At 40.6% G+C, this 15936-nt stretch overlaps 1 protein-coding gene across 1 annotated transcript; it reads left to right on the forward strand.

The window, feature by feature from the left end:
• The first annotated feature begins 322 nt into the window (after window positions 1-322).
• On the forward strand, window positions 323-15817 carry LOC115574392 (NACHT, LRR and PYD domains-containing protein 12-like). Its single transcript, XM_030405924.1, has 10 exons — window positions 323-1917; window positions 3280-3565; window positions 3960-4049; window positions 5457-7326; window positions 9526-9699; window positions 11372-11545; window positions 11723-11896; window positions 12421-12594; window positions 12744-12790; window positions 13024-15817. Exons 2-10 carry the CDS (start codon window positions 3292-3294, stop codon window positions 13569-13571), a joined length of 3525 nt encoding a protein of 1174 aa, XP_030261784.1. The 5' UTR covers window positions 323-1917; window positions 3280-3291; the 3' UTR covers window positions 13572-15817.
• Window positions 15818-15936: the final 119 nt, after the last annotated feature.

Raw genomic sequence — 15936 nt, forward strand, 5'->3', positions numbered from 1 at the left:
TCTTTCTGCTCATCCTGAACAAACAGGTCAGTAATGTGTGTTGTCTCACAAACAACACTCCAAAGGACTGTTAAAACCTTCCTTGTGTTGTTGTGAGGAAGTTTTTTTGGAACACGGTCATGTAATTCCAGTCAGAAACTAAGAAGTATCCTGCTCATTTCTATGGTGTTTTGGTGATGCTGTGAAAAAGGTGTATCACGATGGCAGGTCACTTTCAATCTTGTTTTATCTGTCATTTAAGTTCCAGGACACGTGGACCTCACTACAGCTGTTTACACCAGCTGTAAGTGAAATGATACGAAGCTCAAGAAGGTATAATTAGCAAAATGAATGTGTATTTGAAAGTTTCCATTTGCTCATTCAGGTCACGTGAGTAGAATTGTAAATATTTTAAGTGATATTTTAGTAATGTAGAAAAGCCAAATGTATTTATACAATAACAGTATTATTGTTATTATGTTTGAAATGTGTTTAAAAACAGTAAAACTGTGATATTGGCTTAATTACAGTACATCTTTAAAGCTGGTCAGCTGCAGTGAGTGTGAGTCACAGTGCCCATTGAGATTTTACAGCAGTATTTGGTAACTAAAGTATTTCTGGATAAAAGCAGATTCATACTTTGGTGAGGTGTTGTGTTGTTCCAGCAGGTCCGTACCTGTGTGGTTATGTAATGTCTCCTGTCTCTGCTTGTCCTGTACAAAACAGATCACCACACTTGTAACTGTCAACACAAGAACTGACTGTAGCAAATTCATTTAGACACAACTTGTGTCTTTATTAATAAGAAACTAGTTGAGAGGCAGGGACCAGATTCTCTGTTGGACCATTCAAACATGGAACCACATGAAGAAGTGAAGCTCTGATGTTTGTGTTCTGATCCAGACGCTCTGTTGAAAAGCACAAAGCAGCCACAGCAGTATGAGACAAAGTGACAGTGTGAGTGAGCGGCCATGGGAGGTTAATACTCCTCAGCAGGTTCTGATCCAGAAGAATGACATCACAAACAGCTGCTTTTTCTTTCATTCTTCTGTTTCCTCCAATAATGTGAAGAGTTGTGCAGCCTGACATTCCAGTCTCTTAGTCCACCAACAAGAATGATTTTATTTTGAAGCAGCTTTTAAAATAAAGATGTATTTTTGTAGAGAACGAGCTCATTATTCTAAATGTAACATGTTTGTGGAGAGAAGTTTAGTTTCAACAAGAGAGACGGAGCCAAAATCATGAGCTCATCAAAGTTTGATCAGCTGATTGTGATTTTATTCATATTATAATGTCACAATAAGAGAAGGTCCAGTTCTGCAGAACCAGCGACTCTGTCAACATACATACAGCATGTGAGTTGTGTATTAAGACACTGAGATGTGACAACATGTGAAGGACTCTTTAAATTCAGCCAGCAAACATTAATGGTGTTGTTACTGAATGAAAACAGAGCAGATATTTGAAAGAGACAGTTTATTGTAAATGTGTGTCAGATGTGTGTTGTTGCTTTCAGTCGACCTCTCTGTCTCTTTGTTGATGCACTTTGTGTTTGTCACATGTTGTCATGAGTTTACAGACTGTTCTCTCTCCCTCATTCAATCATCAACCTGTTGTTGTTTGTCTTCTTGTTGTCGGGGCTTCATTGTTCCTGCAGTTTGGACTCTGGATCTCTGTCAGTGTGTCTAACTGCTGTGAAATCTCTCCCATCAGAGCGCTGACTGACAGAGCTTCTGTAACACTGACACCTGCTGCTGACTGGCAGCACTACAGCTCACACTGGCTTTCTGCTCTCACCTCATTGATGTGTCTGGATTTGGATTTGAAGGTATGAGGATGTGACGGCTGTCGGTCAGATGAACACAGACACCAGCAGCGTCTGTCAGAGTCTGTAGACGAAGGAAGAACCACTCTTTGACCTCATCTGGACTTTAACAGGTGAGAACTGTGACAGGTAACATGACACACCTCTGATGAACAAACTACAACATCAACTTGTGGATGAGAGCAGTGATGAACTGAATGAAGATGATTTGAAGTCTGAATGTTCATGAATGAACTCACTAGTTATTCTATGAAATGTGACTTTCTCAACAAAATGAGTCTTTTCATGTTTTGTTTAATTGAGTGATTTTAATGTGAGCTGACTTTACTGCTGAGAGATGAGGGAGTGTCAGGTCCTGCTGTGTGTTTGTATCACTCTTATCACCACATCATCTCCCAACATGTCAAAGTAACGTTAGCTCACAATAAGAGAGCGATGTTGTAATGTTGCTTTACAACTTTATTGTCCAGCTGAGCCTGAAAATAAACATTAGTAGACTATAAATGTGTTCAGGCTGCAAACTGAACGACTGTGTTCAGTCTTGGTTCATTTGACACAAGAGCACAGGACGCTTCCCAGCTTTGAACACTCGACCAAAACAGGCGACACCGTCCGACAACCACACAAAAACTCACTGGCTGCACATGATTGGACGAATGCCACTCGTGAGCCTTATGGCATTGAATGGCCTTGCCCCACTGTACCTTTCTGAGCTGCTGCACCCCTACATGCCCAGCCGATCTCTCAGGTCAGCTGACCAGCTGCTCCTGACAGTGCCTAAAGCTAGGCTTAAGCTCAGAGGGGACCGAGCGTTTGCCATTGCAGCTCCAAAGCTTTGGAATGGTCTGCCGCTGCACATTAGACAGGCCTCCTCTCTGTCTCATTTTAAAACTCTTATTAAAACCAACCTCTTTTCTTTGGCTTTAACACCATGTAGAGTGTTGATTGTATGTCTTTTTATGTGATTGTATTTGTTTTATGTGTACACATGCATATTTTTTTTCATTTATTTATTTGTTTATTTTTTATCTCTGTTTTATCCTTTTGTGCAGCACTTTGGAAACCTCATGTTTGTTTAAACTCATGCTATATAAATAAAGTCGATTGGATTGGACTGGATTTAAAACTGGACCAACTAGTGTCTAGTTTGGAAACTTTCTCTTATATTATGAAAATAGCTCAGCGTAATTTCTGGAGAATTGTCTGAAGACATTTTAAGCGAGAAGTAAGCCATACATGTTACTGTCCTGTTGATCCGTACAACCAGGGTCATGTTTCTGTGTTTGAATCATCTCTGCCAGCAGAGCAGAGAATAAAAAGGTTTGCAGTTTGTGTATGCTGTCAGTACAGGTCGCAGTGTGTCAGGTCATAAATGCAGCAGCTTCTCAACAGTTCAGACCGGTCTTCCCTGATGTTTCCCAGCTGATGGAAGTCTGGCTGGTTTTCCTTCAGGTGATAACACTGCCTGTCTTTAGCAGGGAGCCACGATGACACCAGAGGACATTTTCAACACTCTGGAGGATCTAAAAGTTGATGAATTCAAGGATTTCAAATGGTATCTGAAGCTGCCTGACATCCTGGAAGGCTACCAACCCATCAAAGAGTCCAGGCTGGAGAGAGCAGAAAGACGGGACACAGTGGATCTGATGGTGAACACCTTTACACTTGATGGAGCTCTGAAGGTGACCAAGAAGATTTTAGAGAAGATCAAGAGGAATGACCTGCTGCAGAGTCTGTCAGCCAACAGCTCAGGACCAGAAGGTCAGTCACATTCTTTATTTTAATATCATTTTCAGATGAAGAGAGTGAGTCGACCACACAATACTTGTAAAGGAACAGGCCTCTCAGTACAGAAGCTCATTGTTTTCAGCAAAGAAAAGCAACGAGGCCTGATTTCATAATGAGGAGAAAAGGTTGAAGCATCAATAATAGTTATTGGAGAGGATGGAGGTTTGATGGTGCTCTGGTTCACAGAAATAAACATTGTTTAACTGAACAGAGATTCATTTTAATGGTGCAGCAGAGCTCTGTCTGATTTGACTTTGATTAACTCATTTTAAACTTGTTTTACTAAACTCAGATTAGATCTGATCTTAGATTTAATGGATCCTTTTTGGTGCAACCCAGCCATAATCTCTGTCTTCACCTCTCTCAGTGTCAGTGAATGTTGGCGATGTTGGAGAGACTCCAGAGAACAGAGGACCTTCTTCCTCTCAGAGTGAAGGTAAAGCTGCTGTATTCTCTGGTATGTACGGAAGCCCTGAAAGACAAAGTTTAGTTTTTAGATTGGAAAAGTAAAAAGAGAGTAAGACTGACTGCATTATAACTGAGTGAAAGCAGAAACAGGAGTACTTGATGATCTTTAGTTGAAGCAGTATCAGAGTATCTGCAACTCTGAAAGTCACTGAATATAAAGCATTGATTTAGGTTCTCTAAAAATACCCCAGACGCTCTTTAAAAGTCTTAAAATCCATCTACAAAGGTCTAGAATATTTTTTTCATTTATTTTTTTCATTTATTTAATATTCATTAATTCATTCATTTAATATTTTTTTAACATCAGTTTTTATATTGTTCTGTATGTGGCTGTGAGCTGTCAAGAGGATTTAAAACTACAGTGGGACTGTTGTGACAGTGGATTGAGCTGAAGGAGGCAGTTTAATCCTTTTTATGCAGAATTTCAGTCAAACCATCAGATCTGCATCAAACTCTCTCTCTACTGCAGCTACAGCAGCCAGGTTGCAGGAGGTCATTTGTAATTTTTGATTGGCTGCTCTTCTTAAAGAGGGTGGGTCTTATGTAGTATGAGCAGGCCAGAGGTCAGACAGCAGAGATGGAGTCAAGTGAAGAGGAAGAAGAGATCAGAGAGCATCTTTTTTCATGGAGGCCATGATGGACACTGAATAACAACCATTATTTCTTAAGCATTTTTGTTAGCTTGTTTCTGTTTGTCAAACTGAATGAACTGAAACTGACTTCAGCTCAGTTCATGGTTTTTAACTCAGATTTGGAGTTGACCTGACCATGAAGTCAAAGTGGTTGATAACTGTGAGGACTGAGTGAAGTGACAGTGGAAAGCTAGTTGAGCTCACCTGTGGTTCAGATAAGGCCTGCATCCTTTTTTTGTTGAGTGGAAACTAAAGAAACAAGATGAATTATGGTCTGTACGGAGCCACTAGGCTCCGTTTTGTTTTCTCTTTGTTGGAAGTAATTTAATTGATATTGGTGTTTAAGCAACATCAAATGATTCTAACAAAACAAGACAGAGTGAAAGAGGTTAAGAATGCACACTTCTGGGCCTGCAAGAGAGCTTGAGTCTACATATCTATATAGACAGAAGGAGAATATTAAAACTGATGCTACAGAACTCTTCATTGTGACATTTCAACCAGAAGATGGCAGCAACACCAACAGCTGCTCAGTGGTCACCAGTCCAGAGATGTGGTTGTACTGACCAGCTCCCTGTTGGATAGATTTATATGTTGTTCGGGTACATGAAAGAATTATGTGATCAAATATTAATATTAAGATAGTTTACTGTAACACAACTACAGATATCATACTGTTACAATAGTTTCCATAGACATCTTTCTCCAACTGTAAATTTAAAATCCTGCATTTCAGTTGTTTTTTGGTACTATTTGTCACTCAGATGAGATTGTTCCAGTACCAAAGCCACAACCCATCTCATATTACCAGAAAATGCTTCAGTCAAACCTCGAGGATCGGTTTAATTGTGCACAAGAGGGGTGGGCACAGAGGAAGGATGGGCAACCTCTGGTGGATATCTACACAGAGCTGTACGTCACAGCTGGAGGTGACGTTAACCTCAACAAACAGCATGAGGTCATTCAGATGGAGGTGAAGCCAACAACAGAGGAATCAATTCAACCCTGTGACATGTTCAAACCCCCCTCTGGTAAAGGAAGATCCATAAGAACAGTGCTGACCAATGGAATCGCAGGAATTGGCAAAACATTTCTTGTCCAGAAGTTTCTGTCGGACTGGACTAACAAAGAAAACAATCAAGATGTGCATCTCATATTCCCCTTTACCTTCCGCCAGCTCAACTTATGGAAGGATGAAAAGTTAAGTCTGACGGAGCTGATCCATAAATCTATCAGAGAGACCAAAGACATTCACGAGGAATCTCTTAATCACATCTTTACAACTCTGCAGTCATCAGGAAACACCAACTATCACAAAAGTAAATTCAAGCTGGTGTTTGTTTTGGATGGACTGGATGAGAGCCACCTTAAACTGAACTGCTCGACTGATGAAATCCAGGACACAGACTTAGATGTTACACAGTCCACCTCAGTGGATGTGCTGCTGTCAAATCTCATCAAGAGAAATCTGCTTCCCTCTGCTCGCCTCTGGATAACCACACGACCTGCTGCAGCCAATCAGATTCATTCTGATTTTGTTGATGTGGTGACAGAGGTCAGAGGGTTCACTGACCCACAGAAGGAGGAGTACTTCAGGAAGAGATTCAGAGATGAGGAGCAGGCCAGCAGAATCATCTCCCACATCAAGACATCACGAAGCCTCCACATCATGTGCCACATCCCAGTCTTCTGCTGGATCACTGCTACCGTTCTGGAGGATGTGTTGAAGACCAGAGAGGGAGGAGAGCTGCCCAGGACCCTGACTGAGATGTATGTAGAGTTCCTGGAGTTTCAGATTTGTCAGACAAAGAAGAAATATAACCCAAACAAGTTAGACCAAAGCATGTGCATTCAGTACATTAAGTCGTTAGCAAAACTGTCTTTCCACCAGCTGGAAAAGGGCAACCTGATCTTCTATGAAAGAGATCTTAAAGAGTGTGGCACTGATGTCAGAGGAGCCTCAGTTTTCTCAGGAGTGTTCACGGAGATCTTTAAAGAGGAACGTGGCAGGAAGAATGATGAGGTCAAGATGTTCAGCTTTGTCCATCTCAGTGTTCAGGAGTTTTTGGCAGCTTTGTATGTAGAGATGACACTCTTTAACAAAAACAAGAATGTGATGTCTGAACCAGCGCAATCTTTTTTCCAACTTGTGCGAAAGATCTTCAGCAAACCATTAATGACAGAGGTCCACAGGTTTGCTATTGACAAGGCCTTACAGAGTCCAAACGGACACCTGGACTTGTTCCTCCGCTTCCTTCTGGGTCTTTCACTGCAGACCAATGAGAATCTCCCTCAAGGCCTCCTGGAAAAGAAGAGAAGCTCACAGACCAATCAGGAAACAGTTGAATACATCAAGAGGAAGATCAGCGAGAATCTGTCTCCAGAGAGAAGCATCAATCTGTTCCACTGTCTGAATGAACTGAAAGATGGTTCTCTAGTGGAGGAGATCCAACAGTACCTGAGTTCAGGAAGTCTCTCCCCAGATAAACTGTCTCCTGCTCAGTGGTCAGCTCTGGTCTTCATATTACTGTCATCAGAAGAAGATCTGGACGTGTTTGACCTGAAGAAATACTCTGCTTCAGAGGAGGCTCTTCTGAGGCTGCTGCCAGTGGTCAAAGCCTCCAACAAAGCTCTGTAAGTAAACAGTTAACTGCAGATACGAATTACTGTACATCACACGTGTAGGTTCAACTAATGAATGTTTTAGATTTTAATTAGTTGATTTTTTGAAAAACCCGCATTGTGCCATTAGTTTCATTGTACCTCTGCACATTAATGCAGCCATGAAAGAAAAAAAGTAGTTATTTTTAAGGCGGGGTGAATCAGTCTGGAGAATTATTGTTGACATCTGAACAAATAGCCAAACAAATTCCCTGATGCACATTGCGAGGCTATCCTACTAACAACTGGGCTAGCTTGCATAGAAGTGGATTGTGCTTTGTTGTGACTAAAGCAAAACCAAAGTATTATAATATAAATAAAAGTACTGAAGCACACATTCATTCAAGGGTGTCACGATTTTAAATCGCTGTCTGAATCAGTCTGAATGAGTTTCACAATCGAAGTCGAATGCAATATCAACAAAGTAGTCTGTTCATTATTTCACTTGAGATTTTCTGTTCATTATGAGTATAAGTCATTTTCTGTCAACCCCAGGGGAGGGACAACGCCACACTGTTTGTTTAAAGCCCTGCGGCATGAGAGCTACCAGAGGAAACAGTTGACGGAGCTAAAAGCTCATAGTGGAGCTAAACACACACAGTAGCGCTGAAAATTCAGAGGACCATTAAGTGGTCAACACTGAACAGCAGTTTAATGGACAACACCTATCTTAGCCAAGTACTGTTTGGAGGTAAAAGTATGTTTTGGAGTTTAGTTTGGAGTTACAGGCAATTTACGGTAGATCAGTAGACATTTAATCAATCTTATGACAGAGCTGAACGTAACCTGGTACAAGCAGTGTCCAGGTGGTGGAGCAGTAGCCTCAGAACACAAAGACCTTAAAGACTGAGTCAAATGAGAATGAGACACAGACTTTCTCCCAAATTGACTAAATTCTGTCTGCTATGTTACTTTCTCTCAATTCTCTATCAACAGTGTTTAGGTAACTTCTCTATTTCTGTCTTTAAATTGATGTAAGATAAATATAATTATTTATTTATTCAGCATTTTAATGGTGGTTTTATTATGCCGATAAAAAATAACAATGATAGATGACAATAAGTGAGAGAAACCTTTTGATCAGTGATTGGTATTGGTCGATACCTCTTCCAGCAATTGGTGATCTGCCCTGAAAAAATCCTGATCGGTGCACCCTTAGTTTGGTGTCCTATCATTCACATTGTGGCAGCTTTAACTTCTGGAGACAGTTGAGAGTGTTTTGTTTGTTGCTACTGCTGATGTCAGTACGTTACACCATAGAATATGATGTTGGCTCTTCAGTTGCACATACATACACAATGTGTCTCATTTTGTCCAGTGCACACTTTCAGTCCCTTGGCAAACTAAAAGATAAGATGAATGTCCGTAGACAAGTAATTTAACCTGACATGGACAGCGAGTTGACCGTGAGGATATAGTCATCAAAATTGATAAAACTTTTCACTAATGTGAGATGCTAGTTATAAAAACACTTATCTTCTAAACATCTACTCATCACCCAAGACCTTTGATTGTTTGACTCATAAACACAACAACGCTAGCCCTTTTCACGCACAGATGTCGTATTAGCGGTGCAGCAGAAGTTCGCCGATTCTCCACCACTGTTTGTTCCCACAGAGCCAAGCTGCTCCAGCGTAAAGATGCACCAGTGTGTAATTCTTACAGCAAGCCAGCGCTGCAGATCCTAAAGAGGCGTGACGGTACACGTCATGATTATGACTGTCTGTGTGTTTCCCCCAGTTTTCTCCTGTTAATCTAAAAGTCTATCCACTGACTGTTAATAATCATATGGATGCTGTTATGATATGTTATGATTTGGATCCTGACCCACCAAACATCCTGGAAAATTACAAAATTGCATTTTTAGCTCTAAATTACATAATTACATAATCACAATCAGTAAACAGGACGCTGTCTGACTCTCACTTGCGGGGAGGGAGGCTGTTTTCTGGGGAAAGTTCTCAGTCAGGAGAGATAAACGTCGCAGTGATTTTTTTCAAGACAGCAACCTCAACCCTCACCGCAACTGAGACTTTCACACAGAGGCGGATGTGGAGAGTAGGTACAGGATCGCTGCACTCAAAGGGTAGTTTGAATGGGGCTGGTTTATACAGAAATGTGATGTATTTTGTATTGTGGATGACAGACACAGTATCGCTTACTGTCTTTCAGTCTGAGTGCTTGTAATCTGTCGGAGAGAAGCTGTGAAACTCTGTCCTCAGTCCTCAGCTCCCAGTCCTCTAGTCTGAGAGAGTTGGACTTGGGTAACAACCACCTGCAGGACTCAGGAGTGAAGCTGCTGGCTGTTGGAATGAAGAGTCCACACTGTAAACTGGAGACTCTCAGGTCAGGCTGCCACTTGGATTGTGCCATATCAAAGTATGAAATCGCAGAACTACAAACTACTATGTGCTGTATGTTGTGGAATTTCGGCTCGCTTGACCATTCAGGAGAGATGAAGACTCAGAGATGCTGATGACTTAAGCTGAAGTAGTTTATACAAACCTGCAAGGAGGAACAACCTAACAGCATTTATGTCTGTACAGAGCATTATCATGTTATCCCTGACAAGCTTTTCCAACTGCTCATATTATGTCTACACCTGTGAAAGCATTCCTCCCATACAAAAGTTAATGTTTACACACACAATCAGCTTTGGCATGTTTTGGTCTGTTAGACATCTGTTCTGTAGACATATATACAGTAGGTTCGAATCACTTACTTGCAAAGAAGATTTGATATAAACTCATAAAACAGATATCACTATGCCCTTATCGAGACCTTTAAGTTTATACAGGGTACATAGGACATCCTGTCGCATGAAGGCAAAATGTTCTGGCAGAGTCATATTTTTCTCCCACACTATACTTACTCTTCTAATATGACTGGGTTTGTTAGATTGACTCCGAGCATGGACTCGTCTGTGTTCAGTTTTACCTGGAGGGGATTTCACAGCTCTTTCAGTATTTATTGTAATGCTGGGCAAAGATATTGTACTGCATAATGCTTTATTATTTTACAGACTTTTGTTGTTCAGATGTCTACTTTTCAAGCCAAAATGTGAGGATTTAATTTATATGTGTTAAGAGTTTGTGTTTCCAGTAATATATACAATGGAAAAAGTGTATTGAAATCTACTTGTCATCTGAAACTCTGATGCTTTATTAGTCTTGGATTCTTAAACTCGATAAGGGAACCTACGCAAATGAGATCTGTTTGATGTTGTATACTTCTGAAACGGTATCAGTATTTTTGTTTTATCACTAACTCTCTTTCAGGATGAGAGGCTGTAATCTATCAGAGAGAAGCTGTGAAGCTCTGTCCTCTGTTCTCAGCTCCCAGTCCTCTAGTCTGAGAGAGCTTGACCTGAATAACAATGACCTGCAGGATTCAGGAGTGAAGCTACTGTCTGTTGAACTAAAGCGTCCAGACTGTAAACTGGAGAGTCTCAGGTCAGGATTAGAAAAGATATGTACTAAGTGAACCATAACTGTTCCTTTATGTTGTCATTTTTCTCCTGTCATTTCACCAATTTTCTTTTCAGACACTGCTCTGAAAACTGTGATTGAAAAACATTTGTAAGTTAAAAACCATTGTAAGTTAAATCAAACGGCGGGAAAAGTCTTCATATGTGTCCTGTACATTTACTTTCAGCCTGAGTGGCTGCAATCTGTCAGAGAGAAGCTGTGATGATCTGTCCTCAGTTCTCAGCTCCCAGTCCTCTAGTCTGAGAGGGCTGGACCTGAATAACAACGACCTGCAGGATTCAGGAGTGAAGCCGCTGTCCGTTGGACTGAAGAGTCCACACTGTAAACTGGATACTCTCAGGTCAGTGTTCAAAAAAACATGTACTAAGTGAACAGTAACTGTTCCTTATGTTGTCATTGTTCTCCTCTCATTTTACCAGTTCTTTTTTCAGACACTGCTTTGGAAACTGAGTGTATCAAAATACAAATGTAGGTTAAGTCAAACAGAGAGAAGAGTGTTCATATGTGTACTTTACATTTTCGTTTCTAAGGGTGAGTGGCTGCAATCTGTCAGAGAGAAGCTGTGAAGCTCTTTCCTCAGTCGTCAGCTCCCTGTCCTCTAGTCTGAGAGAACTGGACCTGAGTAACAATGACCTTCAGGATTCAGGAGTGAAGCCTCTGTCTGTTGGACTGGAGAGTCCACACTGTAAAATGGAGACTCTCAGGTCAGGATTTAAAAGATACTTGTACAGATTGAACCATAACTGATCCTTTATGTTGTCATTTTTCTCCTGTCTCTTTTCAGTACAGACAGTGCTCTGAAAAGTTAGTGTATCAAAATACAATTCAAGACAAACCAAACAGAGAGAAAATTCTTCAAATGTACTCTGCATTTTTTTCAGACTGAGTGGCTGTAATATGTCAGAGAGAAGCTGTGAAGCTCTGTCCTCAGTTCTCAGCTCCCAGTCCCCTAGTCTGAGAGAGCTGGACCTGAGTTACAATGACCTGCAGGATTCAGGAGTGAAGCTGCTGTCGGTTGGACTGAAGAGTCCACAGTGTAAACTGGAGACACTCAGGTCCAGTTTCAGTTTCTGTTACGTGACCACTAAAATGTTGCTTGACATTTAGCTTAAAATTTGCTTAAAATACTATACATCAAACATTTGTTGGATTTTTGGACATTGTGTATTTTTCCTCGAAGGTATACAATGCCCTTCAGAGACAACATTTTTCATTTTAATTAGAATAATGTTATAATCATCTATCACCATGTCAGCGATAATCAGTGTTTTTTCATTGATTGTGCATGAAATGGTTAATACAGGGGGAGTTTTATGAAATTATCTTGTCTTACCCCTCAGCTCTATGAATTGTTGTATCTTACAGCTCATTTTTGGTTTTTTTGAATTCCCACAAATTTTATTTTACGGTTGATAAAAATATCATCGTAATATAAAATCTATAATATTAAAGTATATGATTTTATTTAAAAAGCCCCAAATCATTTTCACATTGCTTCAGTTAGCTTTACACACTCTGTCATCCTCCGTCTTTTGACTTTTGACTAGAGTGGTAAATATACCTTGTCCTGTGCTTCCAGACTGTCAGGCTGTCTGATCACAGAGGAGGGCTGTACTTCTCTGGCCGCATCTCTGAGATCTAACCCCTCTTTTCTGAGAGAGCTGGACCTGAGCTACAATCATCCCGGAGACTCAGGAGTGGAGCTGCTGTCGGCTGGACTTGACGATCCAGACTGGAGATTGGATACTCTCAGGTATGAACAGTCAACAAGAGCTCACACACTGTTCCTCTGTCACATTGACACGCTGAGATGACACCATGACACACACTGAGTGAAGCTTTATGAAGATCATTAACAAGGAAGCTTCTGAAGGATCATTTTGATTGTGTTTCTTCCTCCAGGGTGGAACATGGTGGAGAGCAGAGGCTGAAACCTGGTCTGAGGAAATGTAAGTGTGTGTTCACGTTCATTGATGAAAACAGGCAGCACATGTTAAAGTAGTTTAAATCTAAAGCTTGTGTATCTGCATTAAACTGTCAGTTTGAAATAAGATTCAAAAAGATGAGTCATTGTGAAGGTTTGATCTAATTAACAGTCAGTCTGTTAATAAAGCAACAAATAAACCACCAGCTGTGTTAGATGATAAACTGCTGCTGTATTGTGTCTTGTTCTCTCCATCAGATGTCTGTGAACTCACAGTGGACACAAACACAGTACACAGAAACCTCAAACTGTCTGACAACAACAGGAAGGTAACATGGGTGTCACAGAAGCAGCCATATCCTGATCATCCAGAGAGGTTTGACTGCTATCAGCTGCTTTGCAGAAATGATCTAATTGGTCACTGTTACTGGGAGGTCGAGTGGAGAGGAGGGGTTGATGTATCAGTCAGTTACAGAGGAATCAGCAGGAGAGGAGATAGTTCTGACGCTTTGTTTGGGCGGAATAATATGTCCTGGAGTCTGAACTGCTCTGATGATGGTGGTTGGTACTCTGTCTGGCACAATAACAGAAGAACAGTCCTCTCCTCGTCCTCACCCTCCTCCTCTCCCTCCTCCTCCTCTGTCTCTTACAGAGTAGCAGTGTATGTGGACTGTCCTGCTGGCACTCTGTCCTTCTACAGAGTCTCCTCTGACTCACTTATCCACCTCCACACCTTCAACACCACATTCACTCAACCTCTTTATCCTGGGTTTGGGTTGTGGGTTGATTCCTCAGTGTCTCTGTAGGAGGGACACACACACAGACAGTGTTTGGGCTCGTTACTCAAAAAAGTAATATATAAAACATTACACAATACTCTTCGAAATAGTAATGCCTTACATTACATGATTACTCCCAGAAGAAAGTAATTAGTTACATTGCTTGTTACATTCGTTCTACTTGCTATATAAAAGAGGTAACATTTGCTCTACTATGTACGAGGCAACAAGCATATTCATCTCAGATTTCGATGTTGTCAGTACCTTCTGGTTCTGTTGAAAAGAAAGTTTTGGCTGCTTGCTTGGGGTCTCATTCATGTTGCTCCACAGTTCCTTAGCAACAAGCTTTGTGTGTGCGTGCTGTCTCTGTAGGTGCTTCATTAAGTTTGAAGTAGTATTAGCAGCGGTGGAGAGAAGTTTCACGGGCAAAGTGTGCACCTTACAGTCAAGTTATTTTCCTTACATTCAACAAATTCAAAGTAATGTTTGTATCGCCAACCATCAAAAGTGGCTTTAGGCTGTGGGGGTCTTCAGGCAAGTCACATGCAGCAGCATGTTCTGCTGGTGTTGTTGACGCTGCCATTGTTATCCCATCACTGCTTGCGGGTGGCGACTATCCAATCGGTGATGGTGAAAGATATCATGTGCCAAACCCCAACCCATCACTGTTCCATTATTGACGGTCCCCGGCAGACACACACACACACACACACACACACACACACACACACACTGTAAATGACAGTAACAGAAATGATTTAGTTGTTTTGTCTGTTCTTGGTCAATGTGCTGCACATCATTGGTTTTAAATATGTTTAAATATGTTTTGAACATTCAAATTTCAGTTTTCTGAACTTTGTGATCTGATTGTTTTCTCACAACAGTCAGCCTGTATATACAATAAAATCAGGCTGCACACACACATGCATATAGATAATCATAATGATGATCTTTGTTCAGACAGGTTGGATTTTGTTGATGTGTCATTCATCATTGAAGTTTGTAATTTGTCTTCTTTGAGTTATTATGTGTAAATATGTGTATATGAGTGGATAGAGCTGCTGCTACGTGCAGACGGACCTCCATTACAAAATCTCATCATCTGATCATTATGATATCATGAACCTTAAATTCTGCTGATTTACATGATTCCACTCTGATGAGTTTTGGTAGTAACTTTTAACACAATGATATAATGTCAGTATAACATGAGTGTATCTGATGGTAACCTGTATGATTTACTAATGATTTGACTTCTATGATCATGTACTATTGTAGATGTGCTCCTCTGTTATATAATCCTTAGCTACAGATATGAACATGTTCATTAGTTATGTTTTGTTACTCTGTGTTATTTGATAAATTCCTCTAATGAGCTCTTGGTGCCTCCTTTGGTTCTTAGACATGTTGCATATAGTGACAACAGAGCAAGTGAGTTTTCAGTTCAAATAATAATTCAAATGTTATTTAAGATGTCAAATTATTCCCCTTTGTGTGGCCAGTTCTCTCTCCACACAAAGGAATAAATGATTAATCAGTAAAAGAGCGCCAACAATCCTCCTTCTTCCAGAACACGCCCCTAGACTATAAACCTTGACAACACGTGCTGTCCTGCCCTCTTGTCTCTGACGGTTTCCATCCTGACTCTGTGGTGAAGCCCCTCTGATTGGCAGTGCAGACAACAGGCATGATCAGGTGTTGGCTTGTGTTTTAAACCTTTTACTGAGAGCTGAAGAAAGCTCCACAATGAACTCCACAATGACATCATGAATGTTGTGATCCTCCTTTGTAGTTAGTTCACTTTTTGACTTTTGAAGTCTTTTTGGCTTCATGCATCACAACTGTGCAGCCTGTCAGTGAACACAAGCAGACAGAAGAACATATGCTGTGTCTCCTCCGTGGCCTCAGATAGACCTGGTCTTAGCCTGATCCTGTCAGGCTCAGCGCTTTCCCAGAAGTTCACCTCATCATCAGCTCATCCACCACCAAAGTAGGAAATTACCATCTTCAAGTGTTCTGTTGAAGAGTTGATGATTTCTGATTTCTGCTTTTATTGATCATGGTGAAGTGTTCCCCCTTTTTCAGTTTTGAATCATTTATGATAAAATGATTTAATTCATTCTGTCTACAATAGTTTAATAACCAAATTTACAATTAATTCTTGTCTTATCATTTATCCACTCTAACTGTATATATGTACATATGAATATATGTTTATTGGTGCTCATTCATTATCCATGTCCATGAAGAGTTCAATAAATATCGTGAATTAAGTCGTCTGTATTTGTGTTTTCCTTTATGACAGAGATGGAGGTCGATGTAATCAGAATTCACAGCTTTTAAAAGTAGAACTGATTAATTTGATGTGATTAATTTTCCTCCTAATGAATTA

Source organism: Sparus aurata, chromosome 1 (assembly GCF_900880675.1).
Source record: "Sparus aurata chromosome 1, fSpaAur1.1, whole genome shotgun sequence".
NCBI lineage: Eukaryota > Metazoa > Chordata > Actinopteri > Spariformes > Sparidae > Sparus > Sparus aurata.